This window comes from Balaenoptera physalus (assembly GCF_965194825.1).
Source record: "Balaenoptera physalus genome assembly, chromosome: 1".
Classification (NCBI taxonomy): domain Eukaryota; kingdom Metazoa; phylum Chordata; class Mammalia; order Artiodactyla; family Balaenopteridae; genus Balaenoptera; species Balaenoptera physalus.
Window position 1 is genome coordinate 150,360,323 of NC_138882.1, and position 18,028 is coordinate 150,378,350.

Below are 18,028 nucleotides of genomic sequence, written 5' to 3' on the forward strand. Positions count from 1 at the left end.
GACCACAAATGGACTCAGGGCAGACTTCTCTCCTTCACCTGACCTCTACAAGGAGCCGGAGTCTTGGTACCAGCAGAGGCTTCTTATGCCTGTCTGCCTCAGAGTCCAAACAAATTTGGGTGAGTCTCTCTTGGTTCTCAGATCTCCCAATTACTGGTTGTGAGTTTTATTCGGTTGTATATAACCAGTATCTGGCTCCCCATCTGAAAGATACTGGGGGAGCCCAGTTGAAAGATAACAGGAAAAAGTACATCCTGGTTGGAAGACGCTGTGAGTCGCTCAGTCAAGAGATACTGAGTGATCTGGACTGTGTGATTGGGTGAGAGGCTGGCTTAATATCTTTTCTAAATGAGGGACATCAGAAAGCCAGCCTCCAACTAACACCCCAGCCAGGTTTATGTACATACAAAACTTGTACTTACTTAATTGGTAATTAAAGGAAATCTCACCCTGAAAATGGCCAAGATGAGGTTCTTTTATTGTGTTCGCAGTGAAGTTAGAGAAAGACAGCTTGATAAAACATCTTTGCAGAATTCTGACCTTAAAGAAACAAAAGCCCTTCTAGAGGGAACTTGCATTTCTCTCCCTGTGCCTTTGAGATGAAAACGTTCTACCTGATCTTCTTCAATGTGGTGGGTGGGTGGGTGGGTGTGTGTGTGTGTTTTAAGAGCCTGTTCTCTGCCATCTGGAAGGTACACATATGGTGTACATTTCACAACCAATCGAACAGACTGGGATTCTGAGCAGTCTTTTGTCTGACTGTGCCAATTCTCAGGGGCTTTGTCATCTTAACCTTAGTTGCGTCAGCCTGTACAACAAAGGCCTTTACTTTCTTACGCTGTTTTTGGGAGTACACTTTCTAGATCTTGTGTAGGCAGCATCCTTCGCACTCTCCTGTGGGGACGCCTCTTGCATCTTATTGGTTTGAGTCACTATTAGGATATATCTAGTTAATGGCCAGACAATGGATCTTTTAAATTGGAGAAAATTCTAAATTGGTATATTTTTTAGAGAGCTCTCATTATAAACAGCTATTTTATTGGTACCTGTGATAAAGCCAAATTAGAAGGTGGAAAATATATATATGTAAAATGGTTAACCTAAGAACTCCTTAGTCTGTTTATTTAATTAACTTATTTAATTTTGGCCGCATGGCTTGCAGGATCTTACTTCACACCCGCGCCCTAGGCAGTGAAAGCGTGGAGTCCTAACCATTGGATCGCCAGGGAATTCCCAGAACTCCTTAGTTTAAAACAAACAAAAAAACAGTTTGGGAAGCCTTATTTGTGGTCTCTGCTTCCCCTCAATGGGTCTTACAGATGCCAATAAAAACATTAGGATAATTAATGTTAATTAGGTTAACAGGGAATTAAGAAAAAAACTGAAAGAAAGTCTAGAGACTTCTGCCCAACAAGGTGGAAATGTTAAAGGGTCTCATCCCAAATACATAAAGAAATCTTTAGATGGTTATTAAGAAATGGGATAAATAAAATGAACATTAATAGGATTAAAAAGGTTCTGATACAACACTACCTAAGGTTGGATGGGCCAAAGGGACCCTCTATTGGTCCCCAACATTAAAGGGCCCCAAACAAGTCTGCTCTATTTACCCCAGTTTAAAAACTATGTGTTATGTGTGTATGTGTGTGTGTGTGTGTGTGTGTGCATGCGTGTGTGTGTGTGTACATATATATATATGTATTTAAAAGGCTGGAAAAAAACTACACTGAGATAACTGACCAACAATTACTTGGGGCAACAGTTACGCCAATTAATCAAGTTAAAAGACTGACAAAAAGGCCTGAGTGCCTTGGCTCAATCTCTCACCGGGGACCCCACAGCCTTTTATACAAAAATAGATAAAATGGTTGAGGGATAAAAAGAAAAGAAAGCTTCTAGGACTGTTGTTAAGACCAAGGCTTGTCGACTGGATCCTGATGGAAACTAGTTAAAGGTATAAAAGATGACAGAATAGGGTTTCCCTGGTGGCAAAGTGCTTAAGAATCTGCCTGCCAATGCAGGGGACAAAGGTTTGAGCCCTGGTCCAGAAAGATTCCACATGCCGTGGAGCAACTAAGCCCATGCGCCACAACTACTGAGCCTGCACCCGAGAGCCACAACTACTGAAGCCCGCATGCCTAGAGCCCGTGCTCTGCAACGAGAAGACACCGCAGTGAGAAGCCAGTGCACCACAACAAATAGTCGTCCCCGCTCACCGCAACTAGAGAAAACCCACGCACAGCAACGAAGACCCAATGCAGCCAAAAATAATTAAATTAAATAAATATTTTTTAAAAAGTTGACAGAATAGAGATGAAAGTTTATATAAATTGGTCTATTTAAATGGGCTTTATGTAAGACGGTTATATCCCTTTTGCCTAATTATATTGTAGGATAGACATTATGTCTCACTGGGGAATGCTTCTCCTGGCTGCTATTGTAAGACAGCACATATAAATCTGCCCCTCAGACAATATTAAACATACTAAAAGAAACCAACAAGGTTACCTGAGCCCACACTCTATGAAATAAAAGCTGGGAGTTAATATTCAGGGGCCAATAATAATAATAATAGAGATTTTTTTGCTCTGGGTTTACCCTATACACTCAGAAAGAGAGCCTTGGTTGAATGCCTTGTGCAAACTTTTGAAGGCGTGATAAATTGAACCCTAAAGTTCTAGAACATAGAACTCTTAATTTTCAGATAGTTGGAAATTTTCTCACTGATATAAAAATGCAAATTAAAGAAAATATAGTCGGGCAAATCAATCTTTTAATATCTTTTAGGCAGCAGACCAGTTCTTTAGAGAACTTAAAGCAACTGCCTCTGTGTTGCAAACCTGTACAAATCAGAAATGTAAATACAGCCCACAAAGACCTGAGACTGAGCCTAGTTAGCTCAATCAGGTAAAACCTGAAACCAAAGGAGACAAAAAGGCTCTTCTTTTAATATATATGCTAGGGTTTGCTTGTTTGTTTATTTATTTATTTATTTATCTATCTATCTATCTATTTATTTATGGCTGTGTTGGGTCTTCGTTTCTGCGCGAGGGCCCTCCCTAGTTGCGGCAAGCGGGTGCTACTCCTCATTGCGGTGTGCGGGCCTCTCACTATCGTGGCCTCTCTTGTTGCGGAGCACAGGCTACAGATGCGCAGGCTCAGTAATTGTGGCTCACGGGCCCATCCGCTCCGCGGCATGTGGGATCTTCCCAGACCAGGGCTCGAACCCGTGTCCCCTGCATTGGCAGGCAGACTCTCAACCACTGCGCCACCAGGGAAGCCCCAAAAAGGCTCTTTTAAACTCAAACTGCTGGAAAGGCTCCCTCACTCAAAATCTAACTTATAGCCTCCTTAAGGGATTTATCAAGGACAAATATAAACCTTAAGTCTTTTCCACAAACAGTATAAGCCTTAGTCATCTGAGCAAATAAATTTAACTTATTCCAACTGGTATTTATAAATTAGTAAGTTTATATTATAATACCTGATTCATAACTACATGTTAAAGCTATGAGATCTCTAGTTTTGTCTGTTTATATGTCTGTGTGTACATTATATATACAAGATATCTCTACCTCTGGAAAATATTATCAAAATTAAGTTTATAAAAGAGGTCCATTTAACTGACTTAAAAGTAAGCACTTACAAATTAAATTTTTCTAAATATAATGGGGAAACTGGCCAGAATGAGTTTCAGGTTCACATGACCTAGGAAATATCCAATATTAAATTGTATCTGTAATAGAGCTAGCTTAAGCTTGTTGGTTTAATCAATATAGACATACCTTACTTTTATTGTACCTAGGTTAACTAAGTTCATGTTATTTGTTGCAGAGTTCATCAGCAAGAAAAATTAACTTGGTATTGTTGACTGAAAAAAATGCACAATCTAAAAGTTGAGAATTATGTTTTATTTGGAGGACTTGCTGAGGACTTAAGCCTGGGAGGCAGCCTCTTAAGTCCTTGCTGAGGACTTAAGCCTGGGAGGCAGACAGCTCTAGGAACTGCTCTGAAGAGGTAAGGGAGGAGCCAGGATATAGTTTCTACATAAAACCAGGTAGTCGGAACATCGAAAGATTACTGTTAAATAAAAACAGACATCTCAAGTTAATGAATTTAACACTTTTCTATGTATGGGAAGATGCAAGAGTCTGGGCTCACTGAAATCATTCCTTTGATATATATGTTATATCTTAACTATCTAGGGCCAGTATCCTGTTTTTTCCTCCATCCTGAATCCCCTCAGGGTGCACAGTCAGGGGCAGCTGCAGTGGCTGATGGCTTGATGGCTGCAACATCCTCTGTTTACTGATAATAGCAGGTGACATTCTTCATCCACAGTACGATGATATCTTCATAAGTTATAAAATAAAGGTAAATGAGACAAGAGTTTACAGGTGAACTCTAAGGAATATGTCTATCTAAACTAGTTTCTCCTGATTTTTGGTAACTTGAGTTTTGCTAAGTTAAATTAAATGATGAGAATTCATTGAATATCCAAGTCATTTCAAATAAAATACTGGAACATTAATTGCTAAACAGGTCTAAATTTACCTACTTTTGTCTCCTTACAAGAGGGAAACTAAAGATGTTTGGGTTTATTAGACACATGTCTTGTACCACATTGAGGAAAGAAATTATGCTATGAAAAGATATATGTTTCCAGAGGTTCTAGAATATTCCTAAATTTGCCAATCAGGAAATGCTAGTATGACAAACAGTTCACAATTACTTGCTGCTTGTCAATTTTTGCTAGAGATTAAGATTTTTAAAGGTTAAAACTGTAATATGTAATTAAAGCCACTAAAAACAATAAGGGAAATGTTTCAGTATGCAAGTAAAGTACGATGTGTGTTTTCAGCAAAAGAAGGTACGAGGAATGGAAATACATGTTAAGGGGAACAAGTGATTTTGTCCTAGAGCTGGTTGTTTCTAGATGGAAAAATAAGGAACAAACTAATATGGATACAGAAAGTTGTGGATGGTTTGTAGAAAAGGAGCCCTGAAAAAGGAGTTTTGCACATGGTCAGGCTGGGATTAAATTAATGAGGTAAATGGATTTTGTTATTAAAAGTAGGTTGGTGCAGGACTAGATTTGGTTCCTCTCTCTATAAAGAGAAAAAAATTTTCTTGGAATACTGTTTTTGATAACAGATAATATGGGTTTCCTTGCCTTTAGGTGATGTGTATTTGCTTTTGAAATCTTTTATTATTTTTTTTTAAATTTTTGTCTGCATTGGGTCTTCGTTGCTGCACACAGGCTTTCTCTAGTTGCGGCAAGCAGGGCTACTCTTGGTTGTGGTGCGCGGGCTTCTCACCGTGATGGCTTCTCTTGTTGTGGAGCACAGGCTCTAGGTGCACGGGCTTCATTAGTTGCAGCACATGGGCTCAGCAGTTGCGGCACATGGGCCCTAGAGCAAGCGGGTTTCAGTAGTTGCAGCATGTGGGCTCTAAGGCACGCAGGCTTCGGTAGCTGTGGCACTCAGTCTCAGCAGTTGTGGCTTGTGGGCTTAGTTGCTCCGCGGTATGTGGGATCTTCCTGGACCAGGGATCGAACCCATGTCCCGTACATTGGCAGGCAGATTCTTAACCACTGCACCACCAGGGAAGTCCCTGTTTTTGAAATCTTTTGTCACTTTGGTTAAGTGAATAAGTATTGTTTCACAATGACCTATGATCCTATTTGACCAAGTCAAACCTTTTGAAACCTTTTTGATATTCTTGACACACTTCCCAAATATCAAATTCTAACTGAAGTTCTTTTGACCTCTAGCTAACTCTGGGAAGCTTCAAAGGAACGCTGAGGCATCTCAGAGGAATATTAAACTAATTAGGTTTATTTGGTATGTTAAATTACTTAAAAAACATTGTTAAGTGATTGGAGATAAACCTTCTTAGATTATGCTGTGTGGGTAAATGTTAATATAGATATTCCAAATTTTATATGGAATTCCTAAAAATCTGATTATGTCCTGGTATGTTATCAGTCATAATTCTAATTATTATCTTAAAATGTTGTATGTCACAGAAATAACCAAGTTTCTTGTCAGTTACATTGTAATCAGATCTTTAACTATGCCATTTTAAGTCTTTTGTCATTTAAGACAATCATTGTTCTACTTTGATGCTTTTATAAAATGAAAACCTTCAAGAAGATTCACAAGAAGGACTTTGAAAAATATTAATTTCTGATAACTTTTAGATCATACCACTGAAATGGGTAAGAAATTCCAAAAGGGGCTTCCCTAGTGGCACAGTGGTTAAGAATCTGCCTGCCAAGGCAGGGGACACGGGTTCGAGCCCTGGTCTGGGAAGATCCCACATGCTGCGGAGCCACTAAGCCCACAGCTACTGAGCCTGCGCTCTAGAGCCCGCAAGCCATAACTATTGAAGCCCGCACACCTAAAGCCCATGCTCCACAACAAGAGAAGCCACCACAATGAGAAGCCCGCGCACCACAGCGAAGAGTAGCCCCCGCTCAATGCAGCTAGAGAAAGCCTGTGCGCAGCAACGAAGACCCAATACAGCCAAAAATAAATAAAATAAAATAAATACATTTATTTAAAAAAAAATTACAAAACTCTAATGGAAAACCCAATGCCTCCATCTAGATCAACAGGACTTAATTACATGGGACTGAATGAACTGATAAATATGATTTATAATTTTATGACTTTTTCTGAAATATACTGGCTTTTAATCTTGGCTTTCCAGAAAAGCTTTCCTCTTATGGCAACCATGACCTACAACAAGTTGAGAAAGTATACCTTTGTAAACAAAGATGAAACATTTTTTTCTCTCTACCTGATCCCTCCTGCATTTGGCTTCTGCAGCTGGCTCCCCTGTGGACCTGATGGCTTACTGTGACAATACTGCAACTAGCTATACTAACCATTATTTTAACTTGTTCTCTCTTGTTGTTTTCAAATTATTTATTTATACCCTGTGCCTCTCTTTGCTGCACTACAACTTTATTAATTTACTAGCTATATTACTTATATCCTGTCTGTTTTATAAGATTGTTGTCTCTTGCATTACCCAATGTATAACCAGGCCTCCAACAAAATTAATGATGGTTAAACATCTTGAGGCAGTTGATCATATATACAGCTCTACACAGAATAATTGTAATAGTGCAACTCTAGATATGGGAAGGAGCAACAAGGGAAAACATTTCCTGGGTAACAGACTAGTAAGACAGGCGATCCAGAGAATTTAAGATTATCAACAGGACCTGATCCAAAATTAGCACATTGAGTAGCCTACCAACAGACTCTTTGCCTGATCTAGGAATGAGCCTTCCTAGCACAGTGGGAAAAAATTGGTCATGAAATGCCTCCCAAACATTGGTCGAATTTATGATCAAGAGGAGGCACTGTGGACAAAGAATGTAGCCTGCCATTTCAGTAAACAAAGAATTTTGTGGCCATCAAGCCATCAGCCACTGCAGCCACCCTGACGGTGCATCCTAAGGGAAGCTCAGCACGGAAAAAAACAGAATACTGGTCCTATAGTTAACGTGTATATCAAAGGAATAATTTCAATAAGCCCATCTTCCCATATAGAAAAGCACTAAATTCATTAACTTGAAATGTCTGTTTCTTTAATTAGCAGTAGTCTTTTGATGTTCGATCACATGGGTTTTTTTTTTTTCCAAAAACTCCTATATCTTTGCTTCTCCCCTACCTGTTCAGAACAGTCCTTCAGAGCTCTCTGAGAGGTTGTATCCCAGGCTTAAGTCCTCAGTAAGTCTGCTGAATAAAACTTAATTCTCAACTTCTAGGTTGTGCATTTTTTTTCAGGCAACAATTCTTAGAACATATTTTAAATAGCTGGTTGAAAGTTTTTCATCTTTTAAGTCTCATGTCTGGGCTTCCTCAGGGACAGTTTCTGTTGATTTCTTTTCCTGGATATGGACCACACTTTGATCCTTTGCATGTCTTGTAATTTTTTGTTGAAAACTGGACATTTAAAATAAAATAATGTGGCAACTCTGGAAATCATATTCTCTCTCTCCCCTCCCCAGTGTTTGTTGTTGCTGTCGCTATTGTTTGTTTAGTGACTTTTCTGAACTAATTCTGTAAAGCCTGTATTCTCTGTTATATGTGACTACTAAAGTCTCCAGTTAGCTTAGTGGTGAGATAATGACTGGACATATTTCCCTAAACGCCTGAAGCCAAAAAGTCTCCCAGTCTTTGCCAAGGGGCTCTGCAGGCATGTCTGGACAAGGCTTCAACAATTACCCCAGCAGTTAACAATTCAGCCTTAGCCTTCATTTCCTGCTGGCACAAAGCTTCCAAATCAGCCAGAGGTGAGAGCTTAGGACATTCTTAGATCTTTCCTGAGCACATGCATAGCAAGAGCACATATGTGACCTTCTAGATTCCCAGGAATATGTTGGAGCTTTTCAAAGCCCCTACAGAATCTCATTCCCCAGCTTTTCCTTTTAAGTTTTCTGGTAAGCCTATTATTTGCCTCTGGAGTTTTCCACTGCCTCAGGCAGATGCAATCTTAAATAACTGCCTCAAATTGTTTTTAACAAATGCCTCCTACACCAACACTCTGTGAAAAAGCTTTTCCTACTGGGATAGCTTCAAGATGTGTCAAATAAAAACAACTTGTAAGTGGGATCTTCTAGATGGTCAAATAATGACAATCCTCTGGGAATGGGGCTTTGCAGGAGCTCTAATCCTGTTCTGCCTCCTCTGGTGGCTGCCAGGCTGCTCATCTTCACCATGATGGTGGGCTGTTGGCTTTTAAGGCTACTACGGAACTAGGGAGGGAGGAGATGGGGACAGGGCAAGTTAAAAATGCCACAAAGCTTGCTGTTCTTATGGAGGTCCAGCCATTTTTCCTGAACAAACACTACCCAGATTGCTGCAAGCCTTCTGTTCATTTCAGAGTTATGAAAAAGTTGATTGACCATTTTTGTCCATTTTCCATTGACTTTATGGAGAAAATTTTTCCAGGTCTTTAGTTGGCTATTTTTGCTGACATCACTTCTCTTTACTGATTTATCTACTTAAGTCTATCAGTTACTCTGAGAGAGGGATGTTGACATTTCTACCTATTTATACATTTGTCTCTTCCTTCTTTGAGTTGTCAATTTTTGCTTCATACATTTTGAAGTTCTATTATTAGGTACATACACATTTAGAATTGTTAAATATGCTTGATAAACTGACCCTTTCATCATTAAAAAAAAAATGCCTTGCTTTATCTCTGGTAACAATCATTGCCTTGAAGTCTATTTTGTCTGATCTTAACATAACCATATGGGTCTATTGCTCACATATACCAAGCACATGGGAATCCAGAATCAATTTATACTCAGATAAAAGGGTATAATCCTGATACTCTGCAAGCAATGTCACCTATACCTAACGTCAGGCTTTTGGGCCCTGAAATCTCCCTTTAATTATGCTGCAGGACCTAAAAGCTTTCATTTAGGTCGAACAAGGGTTTTTCTGCAGATAAGCTTGGCGATGGCCTTCCACAGTAGCCCTCTAGATATTCTCTCTTGTGTATACCACTTTTAGAAATTCTGGCCCACACCTAGTTGCCTAGGCTCAGGATTCTGTTATTGAGCCATGTGGGTCCACACATATCTACTTTTGTAGATATGACCAAAATGACCTTTGACTAAAACTTATCCCTGTTCAAGGCCAGCTCTAGGCTCCCTTGGCACTGAAAATTCCCATTCCATAGTATAAGCAGTGAACCTAGACCAGGAATCAAGAGAACTCAAGTCTGGATTTGTACTGGACAGACTTGTGAGGCAATAATGCACAGGACTAAGAATGTGGACTCTGGAGCCAAACAGCCTGACTTTGAAGCCCAGCTTCACCAGTTGCGTGACTTGGGCAACTTCCTGATCTCTCTGCTTTAGCTACCTCACTAGTGGAAGGTGAATTAGAATAGTGCCTCTCTTATAGGACTGTGTGTGGTTCAGATGGATTCATATAAGTAAAAATTTTTAAACAGCACTTGGAACATACATACAGTAAGTGATATCTAAATGTTGGATTTTTTTTGGTAGTGTTGGCAGTCTGTTATTACTGTTAATTTTATCATCACTGTTGCTGTTATGTGCCAGAAATGTAGCATTTCATGAGCAAGTTATAGGTGTCTTAATGCTGGTAGTTACACAGTATTACAGAAGCTTAAGATTTTGCTTAAATGTTTAACTGTCCTTTCCCCTCCTCTCTTTCAATAGCTATAGTCAGTGTGCAGACTAGACTATGGCACTAATCTATTTATTCAAATCATAACAGTCATAAATTTATCAAGTACTATGTATTCTTCCTTGCCTCTATCACATTATAATTATTTATTTACTTGCTTGTTTACTTATCTGTATCCTCCAGAGTGCCAAGGGTAAGGACTGATTTGGGGTTTTGTTTGTTGTTGTTGTTGTTGTTGTTGTTGTTTTGGCTGGCTGTTGTTGTTTTGGCTGATCCCACATATGGCTTGCAGGATCTTAGTTCCTGACCAGGGATTGTACCTGGGCCCTCGGCGCCGAGTCCTAACCACTGGACCGCCAGGGAATTCCCTGGGTTTTGTTTTAAAGAAGAAAAAGTTTACTATGACCCAAGATACAATCTGGGAAATGCTAATTAATTAATTAATGCTAATTAACAAATGCCAATTGGCTGATTTTGCCACCAACCTTCAACTTGTCTGCTTTAGCCCTCATTTCCAGAAGCTTCTTCTCTGTGGCATCTATCTGCAGCCCCTCATCACACCAGTTCACAGCCTCGACATAGTTTTTCAGTTCCAGATGGCATAAGGCACCTGTAGAACCCAGCACCCTTAGTATCTGTGGACAACAGGCATGGGAAAAGCCATCCCTGAACGGGACCCCCAACCTTAACCAGCCACCAGCCAGCACCCTGAAGGGAAAATGGATGATAAAGACCCTTGTAGTACATTCCCCAGACAAGGAAGGCTATTTCTTGTATCTTAGATCAGAAGGATTTCTAGGGCCCATTCAGCTCAAAACTCCTGTAAGCCTTTCTGGTATCAAGGACTCCTAAAGTAGGGAAGGCTACAGCTTAGTGGCAAAGAACACAGTCTTTGGAATCAGACAGATCTGGACTGGAAATCTGGCTGTCATTTACCAACTGAACATCAAAGGACTGAGCATCCCTGAGCTTCAGGTTCCTCATCTATAAATGAGAAGAATAAAGCTCATCTCAGATGACTTTCTTTAAACGTAGAGAGAAAGCAGAATTTGTCTCAGTCATTCACAAAAGCAATGGCAAGACCAAAGACATTAGGTCTCTCCTAAAATTGTTCTTGATGGCTACCAGTTTAAGCTGCCTCTCCTTTAATGTTTTTTCTCCAGTTAGCCTTTGGGCTTTCCACAGAATTTAAAAATATCAGAACTGTAAGGGCTTAAATGTTAATAGAATCCAACCTCATCTTCTAGAGATGGGCATACTGATACTCAGAGTGGGTGTCTCGCCAAGGTCACATGGTAAGGTAAAAGTGACAATTCAAAGTACAGACTTCCAGCCTGTGGCAAATTCCACAGGATTATACTCAATTTACTTGCTCATCCTTGTTTAGTACCTCCTTTCCCTACAGCTGAAGGACCTAGATCTACTTAAACCCCCTAACCATGATTACTTAAGCAATAACTTTGATAAAGCATTTTAAGTTGGTCAATGAGGATACAGAGATTAATATGTAATGAATAAATTAAAGTTTACAAATCACCTTTGAGCTTCTCAAAAAAAAGGTGAAGTATAAAAGTAATAAAAGCACTATTATTACACATAAAGGTCAGACTACAAGAGAAAAAATAATCTGGGAACATCTCAGCATTAGAGTTAGCAGCAAAAGTCCCATAACTTATCTTTTAACTAACATTAACATGGCATTTGAAGATCTTGCCTTTCAATCAGCTAATGTGGAAAAAAAATTAGAATGTGGCTTTTAGAACTGCTTTATTTTAATTAATTTTATTCTTTATTAATTTAAAATGAGGAGTTTCAATTTCTCTACAAATTCTTAAAACACAGAGGGTTGGATTATTCTCTGGGGAATTCTTTTAAAAATGGCATGTTGCTGTTGACAAGGACTTAATATCAAGATGGCAAAAATAAGGTGACTTCATTAGTATCTTAGCACCTTCATATCAAAGCTTAAAATACTTCTGGTGCAGTGCATGCCAGCTTTTCCGTGATGACAATCATATTGCAGCTCTACAAGACTTACCTCTTACTATTGCTTTCAGGTGGCAGGGTTTTAGCTTTCTGGCAGCTGTCACATCATTGAGAGCAGAACGAAAATTGCCTAACAAAACACCATTTAGTAAAAGAGAAAACATGTTTTGAGATCAGATTACTTCCAAAATTTTGTGTGCAGAAACAAAAACACTCTTGGACAATCTTGGAGAAATAAAAATCAGAGCAACTGTTTATATTGGGTTGGCCAAAAGGTTCGTTCGGGTTTTTCCATAACATCTTACAGAAAAACCTGAACGAACTTTTTGGCCAACCCAATAGAAAAAAAAAAATAGTTGTGCTCATCAAGCACCTTAGAAATGTTTACAGCATCAGGCAACCCACCGAACAACTATAAATGGCTAGTAAGCATATGGAGAGATACTCAACAACACTAATGATTAGAGAAATTAAAATTAACATGAAATTGGTAAAAACTAAAAACAGATAATATCCAATATTGGTGAAGATATGGAAAAAGGACACTCTAAGAGTCAATTAGAGAGCAAATTGGCATGCGCTTTGTACATACACTTTGACCCAACAATACTCTTCTAAGAACTGATCCTTAAAAATGCTTGCAAAACAATAAAGGTGTTAAAAAAAAAAAATGCTCGCAAAAAAACAAAACAAAAAAAATGCTTGCAAAAATGTACAAGGATAAATGTAAAAGCATGTTAACTGCTGCATTACTTTTAATTATGAAAAGCTGGAGATAACCTAAATATCCTCAATTTAGTAATGATGAAATAAACTATGGTAAATCCATACTACTAAATACTATACAGCTATTAAAAAGAGCAAGACAGTTCTGCATGTAAAAGCATGATAGGATGTCTGTGCTATATTATTTTAAGTGGTGGCTCAGTGTGTATAGAAGCCCATCTTTATAAAACAAACCAATCTAAATATACAGACACAGGTACACACACATATATATTTGTAAATGCATTTAAAAAAGGTGTGCAATCATACACACTGATTATCCAAACTAGGAGACATGAGATAGACTTTCACTTTCTAGTTAATACTGTAAGTATTACTTAACAGCTTGGTATTTACCTATTAATTTCACTTCTAAAACTCTAGCCCGGGGGGTCAGCAAAATTTTTCTCTAAAGGGCCATATAGTAAATATTTCAGACTTTACAGGCTACATATGGTCTGTTATACATTCTTCTTTGTTTTACAATCCTTTAAAAATGTAAAAAACATTTTTAGCTCACAGGAGGTCAGGGATCCAGATGTGGCCTGTGAGTCATAGTTTGCCAAATCCTAAAGAATAATCAGAACTATTGGAAAAACTTTATCACTAACTTTGTTCATTTTTGCATTACTTAAAAAAACCTAAAAGCAGCTATATACTCAACAACAGCAGAATAGTAAAGCAAATAGTGTAAACACTGGTATGTCCATATGATGCAACTTTATGTAGCTATTAAAATAGTATTCACAAATAATTTAACGACAGGTGAAACTGTTATAAAATTAAGTGAAAAGAACTGAATACAAAATTGGAAGAACAGCATGATCCTAACTATGGAAAAAAACACATATAAGAGAAATCCAAAAACTTCTGGTTAAAGGCAGTAGACTGAACACACGCAGTTCAACCCCTACCACTTCCCCTCTGCCACAAAAAAGCCATAAATCCACAGAGACAACAAGAATGAGAACAACGGAGAACACATTTTAAAGCTGGAGAACAAAGAGACACAGGTTAAATGCCTAATTAGGCTTGAGAAAACTGACTTCTAAGCCAGCAGAGGGAAAACTCAAAGCTACCAAGCTATACTGTAGAACCTACAAAGTACTCAGGACTAAAGAATCAACAGCACCAGGTACCTCCGGAAGCGTGGGTAAAGGGGTCTTCCATTTAGTGTATTCTGAATAAAACTTGATTCCACATCCTAACGCTAGCACTGTGTACCCTTAGACAATTCATTTTACTACATGTATTACTACATTTTACTACAGTTTCTTACTCTGCTAACTAGGGATAAAGCTGTTAACCTCATTTATCTTACATAGCTGCTATGAGATCAAGAGGGATAAAAAAATGTGAAAGTGCTCTGTAAGCCATACCAGTGACATCATTTAAGGAATGTCTCTGAGTATTACGCATTTGCTCCTCTGGTATCACATTACATGTGGTTTTTTTCTTTCAAGGTGTTTTTGGTCTTATTAGCCCTATACATGACATTCTTTAGTTCCCCAAGGAAAGGAACTATGTAGCTCTTATTCACAGTGCAGTGCCTAGCACACAGTAAATGCTTTCTATTTACTGACTGAATAGGTAAATGAATTAAACTCCTTTAGGGAAAGGTCAGGTCTTACTCACTTCTATGATGCCAGTGCCCAGCACGGAACAAGAACTCAGTTTGCTGAATGAAGAAAATGTATTCTTCCAGAAGTTAGAAGAGTGGGTTTCTAGTCAAGGTTCTGGCACTAACCAAAGGGGTCCCTCTCTGGGCCTATGTAAAATGAGGGGGCTGGTTGGCTCAAATAATCTCTAAAGTTCTAAAGGAGAAAACAGCTGGAGTGGCCTATGATTAGAAAGAAACTCTGCTCCAATGGTGACGAGTCCCATCAGACTTATCCCAGCTAGACTGCAAGGCTTATCTACCAGCCCCTCAGAAAAGGCTGAGGTCATTCCCAGGTCCTCTCTAAAACTCTGTGATAAGAAACATGGGTCTAATATGACCAAGACTATAGTCACCAACAATAATGCCACCCAAATAATTAATCAGTGTTTCCCAAAGTCATGTCTGCAGAACAGTCCTGCATGTTAATAAGTGTTACTTGAAAAGGGGGCTTATAAAACCTGAGAATCACAGGGTAAGGTTCTTTGCTGTAGGTTTTCTCAGCATTAACATACTAATGTGCACTGCAAATCTCCCATGAAGAAGCAGCACTGTCCAAATTTACTTGTCCAAAGAATGTTTTACTTCAAAGGTCCCACAGAATACTCTTTGAGAAATTCTCCCTTGTATTAATACAGTTTCTCTCACACAAAGAACTCTATTGCCTTAACTCTTCTAGCATCCTTGAGAAGAGGCCAGAAAAAAACTTTTTTTTTGAGAGAGAGAGTAGAAGCATTTGGGCTCAAAAATTCCAGATCATACCGACTCATGTATTAAGGTATTTGATGTTACTCATTTGGTTCAGACAGTAAGAATTATACAACCTACCTGGTTTCCCTTTTCATCAAGTCTATCTAGAAAAGCAGAGTTCAGTTAGAATAAGCTATCCTAGGCTTCTGGGATAAGCAGCTCCTCTTCCTCCAACACTCTCAAACCCTCCACTAGCCATCATATAGTTGTTTGTATCATAAGTTAATTTTTTAGAAAGTACTAAATAATGGAATAAATTACCCAGATAGTACTGTGCTGCTGCCCGGTTGGAATAAAGAATAGCATTCAAATCAGGGTCTGCACATTTCTTCTTTAATCCTTCAGTGTATGAAATCACAGCTTTCTTATAGTCTTTTTCTTTAAAGTAATCATTGCCCTCGTCTTTAAAGGTCCTGGCCTGTTCTGCAAAAAAGAGAAAAAATGATCACTATTTCCTATTTTTTAAAGGGCTCATTAAAAATAATTCTAAATCATGCAATAATGTAATATATGACAAACAAAAACAAGAAACCAATAGGGAAATAAAACTCAAAAATGAATGCTATAAAACTGGGTATCACCATGGAGAAATAAAGTCACACATACTTAACTACAATCAATTACAAATATCTTACAAGGTAGATTATTAAGTGCTTACAAAAAAAAAAAGCATAAAGGAAAAAAGTATACTTATCCTAGCTCTTGAAGAGAGAACTCTTTTTTTCAAATATTATTTTGCTTTTTTCTTATTTATTTATTTATGGCTGCGTTGGGTCTTCGTTGCTGCACGCGGGCTTTCTCTAGTTGCAGTGAGCAGGGGCTACTCTTCATTGCAGTGCGCGGGCTTCTCACTGCGGTGGCTTCTCTTGTTGCGGAGCACGGGCTCTAGACGCACGGGCTTTAGTACTTGTAGCACATGGGCTCAGTAGTTGTGGCTCGCGGGCTCTAGAGCGCAGGCTCAGTAGTTGTGGCACACGGGCTTAGTTGCTCCGCGGCATGTGGGATCTTCCCCAATCAGGGCTCAAACCCATGTCCCCTGCATTGGCAGGCGGATTCTTAACCACTATGCCACCAGGGAAGTCTGAGAGGACTTTTTTTTTAAGTACAGAAGAAATGGGGGGAAATTACACTTCTGTTTTTGCACATGTTGTTTGAGTCCCTGAAATGCAAATTACCCTTCTCAACTTAGCAAAAGCCTATAAAATTGTTACAATTCAGTTCAAATTTCCCACCCAGTGAAAGCCCACTCCTACCTCCCCCACCTTTAGTATTCCAACAGCACCTATAGTTACACGTTGGCACTTATCACACAGGTTTGTCCTGATTCTTTAAGGCAGTTTGGCTATCCACTGGAATGTAACCTTTGAGGGCAGTCTCATTCATTCCTGTATCCCCAATGCCTAGCATTTAGTAGGTATCCAAAGAAGTATATTTGGAATAAATATTGACAAGTTAGCTGGGGCTAACTACTTCTTGTTATCCATCAGAAGCTTTCTAACTCACACTTTACCTCAATTCAGTGGAGGAGCAAAACAAATGTTAGAGTCATTGAAGATACCTTCTGGAGATCGCTCTTCATCAAAAATAATTGACTGGAGGCAAGCCAAGTCAGGATTCTCCTGGGGATCAATTTCTGATGGCGCTTTCTTCATAAATAGGGGGATCTTTTCAAATTCCTGGAGGTTGTTAAGAGAAGAATGAACTACATGAATAGGATTTTCTACTGGGTACATTCAATTCCATGTCTCTACATCAAAGTTTTCTTACTCATCATAATTTGCAAATCGTCATGATTGCCTTTCTCTCTCCCTATCCAGGCCCCAGTTTCCCATCTGTAAAACAGAGTGTAGAATAATCCCTAAAGATCCTTCAGTTCTCACATTCTTATAAGAGTGGTAGTAATCACCAACAGCTGAGCGCTCGTATGTTCCTGGCACTTTACCCACCCTCTCACTTCAGCTTCGCCACAATCCCACGAGATTGGTGTTAGAGGAATTTTACAAATGAGGGGACGGGCTCAGATAGGTGAAATAACTGACTCAGTATTACAGCCAGTAAGTGGTGGAGTCACAGGTTTCTGACTCCAAAACCTGGACACCTAAACGTACTGGCAGCTTAAGAAGACCCTCAAAACTTCGGGGCCGATTTTTAACACTCAAGTAGAAACCACCTTTCCGCTGACAGCGGCAGGGCTCGGAGGTGAGGGAGGCGCCTCGGCGCCATGGAGGCCCCAGGAGTTCGGACGACGCGCACGCACACACACACACACACACACACACACTTGCGGAGACCCCGGGGCCGCCCACCTCCTCCCACTGGTCCTCGTGGAACCCGCCGCGGTAAGGTTGGGTCTGGAACTTTTCCAGGAACGAGTCCATGGCGTCCTCAGAGGCCGCATCCGACTCCGGCCGCTCCATGTCAGCTCCCTGGCTCTCCTGCCACGGTCCAGGCGCCGAGAATCGCTCGACAACTTCCGGCGGCGTGGGTACCCTTCCCTCAATCTTCCGGGCTGCGCCGGCCCTTGTGCCTCTGGTTCCGCCTTTCTGGGGGCGTGGCCGACCCGACTCCACCCCTCCCCCGGGAAGCCCCGGCCCCGCCGCGCCTTCCCGAGTACTTTTGGGGTCGTGGATAAGCCCAGGGCCCCACGCTACCCCACTATCACTTCAGTCATTCATTTATTCAACCA

At 39.8% G+C, this 18,028-nt stretch overlaps 1 protein-coding gene across 3 annotated transcripts in view; it reads right to left on the reverse strand.

Moving 5' to 3' along the window:
- TTC4 (tetratricopeptide repeat domain 4) overlaps positions 1-17,818 on the reverse strand; it is a 37,234-nt gene extending 19,416 nt beyond the window's left edge. For 2 of the 3 annotated variants that reach the window (XM_082430397.1, XM_082430398.1), the window contains exons 1-5: positions 17,649-17,818; positions 16,901-17,018; positions 15,604-15,765; positions 12,223-12,300; positions 10,670-10,794 (exon numbers count right to left, since the gene is read on the reverse strand). In XM_082430397.1, coding sequence (XP_082286523.1) covers positions 10,670-10,794; positions 12,223-12,300; positions 15,604-15,765; positions 16,901-17,018; positions 17,649-17,759 — 594 coding nt within the window. In that variant the 5' untranslated portion in view covers positions 17,760-17,818. The remainder of the gene's footprint in view (positions 1-10,669; positions 10,795-12,222; positions 12,301-15,603; positions 15,766-16,900; positions 17,019-17,648) is intronic. The other variant, XM_082430396.1, reaches the window with a different exon arrangement.
- Positions 17,819-18,028: the final 210 nt, after the last annotated feature.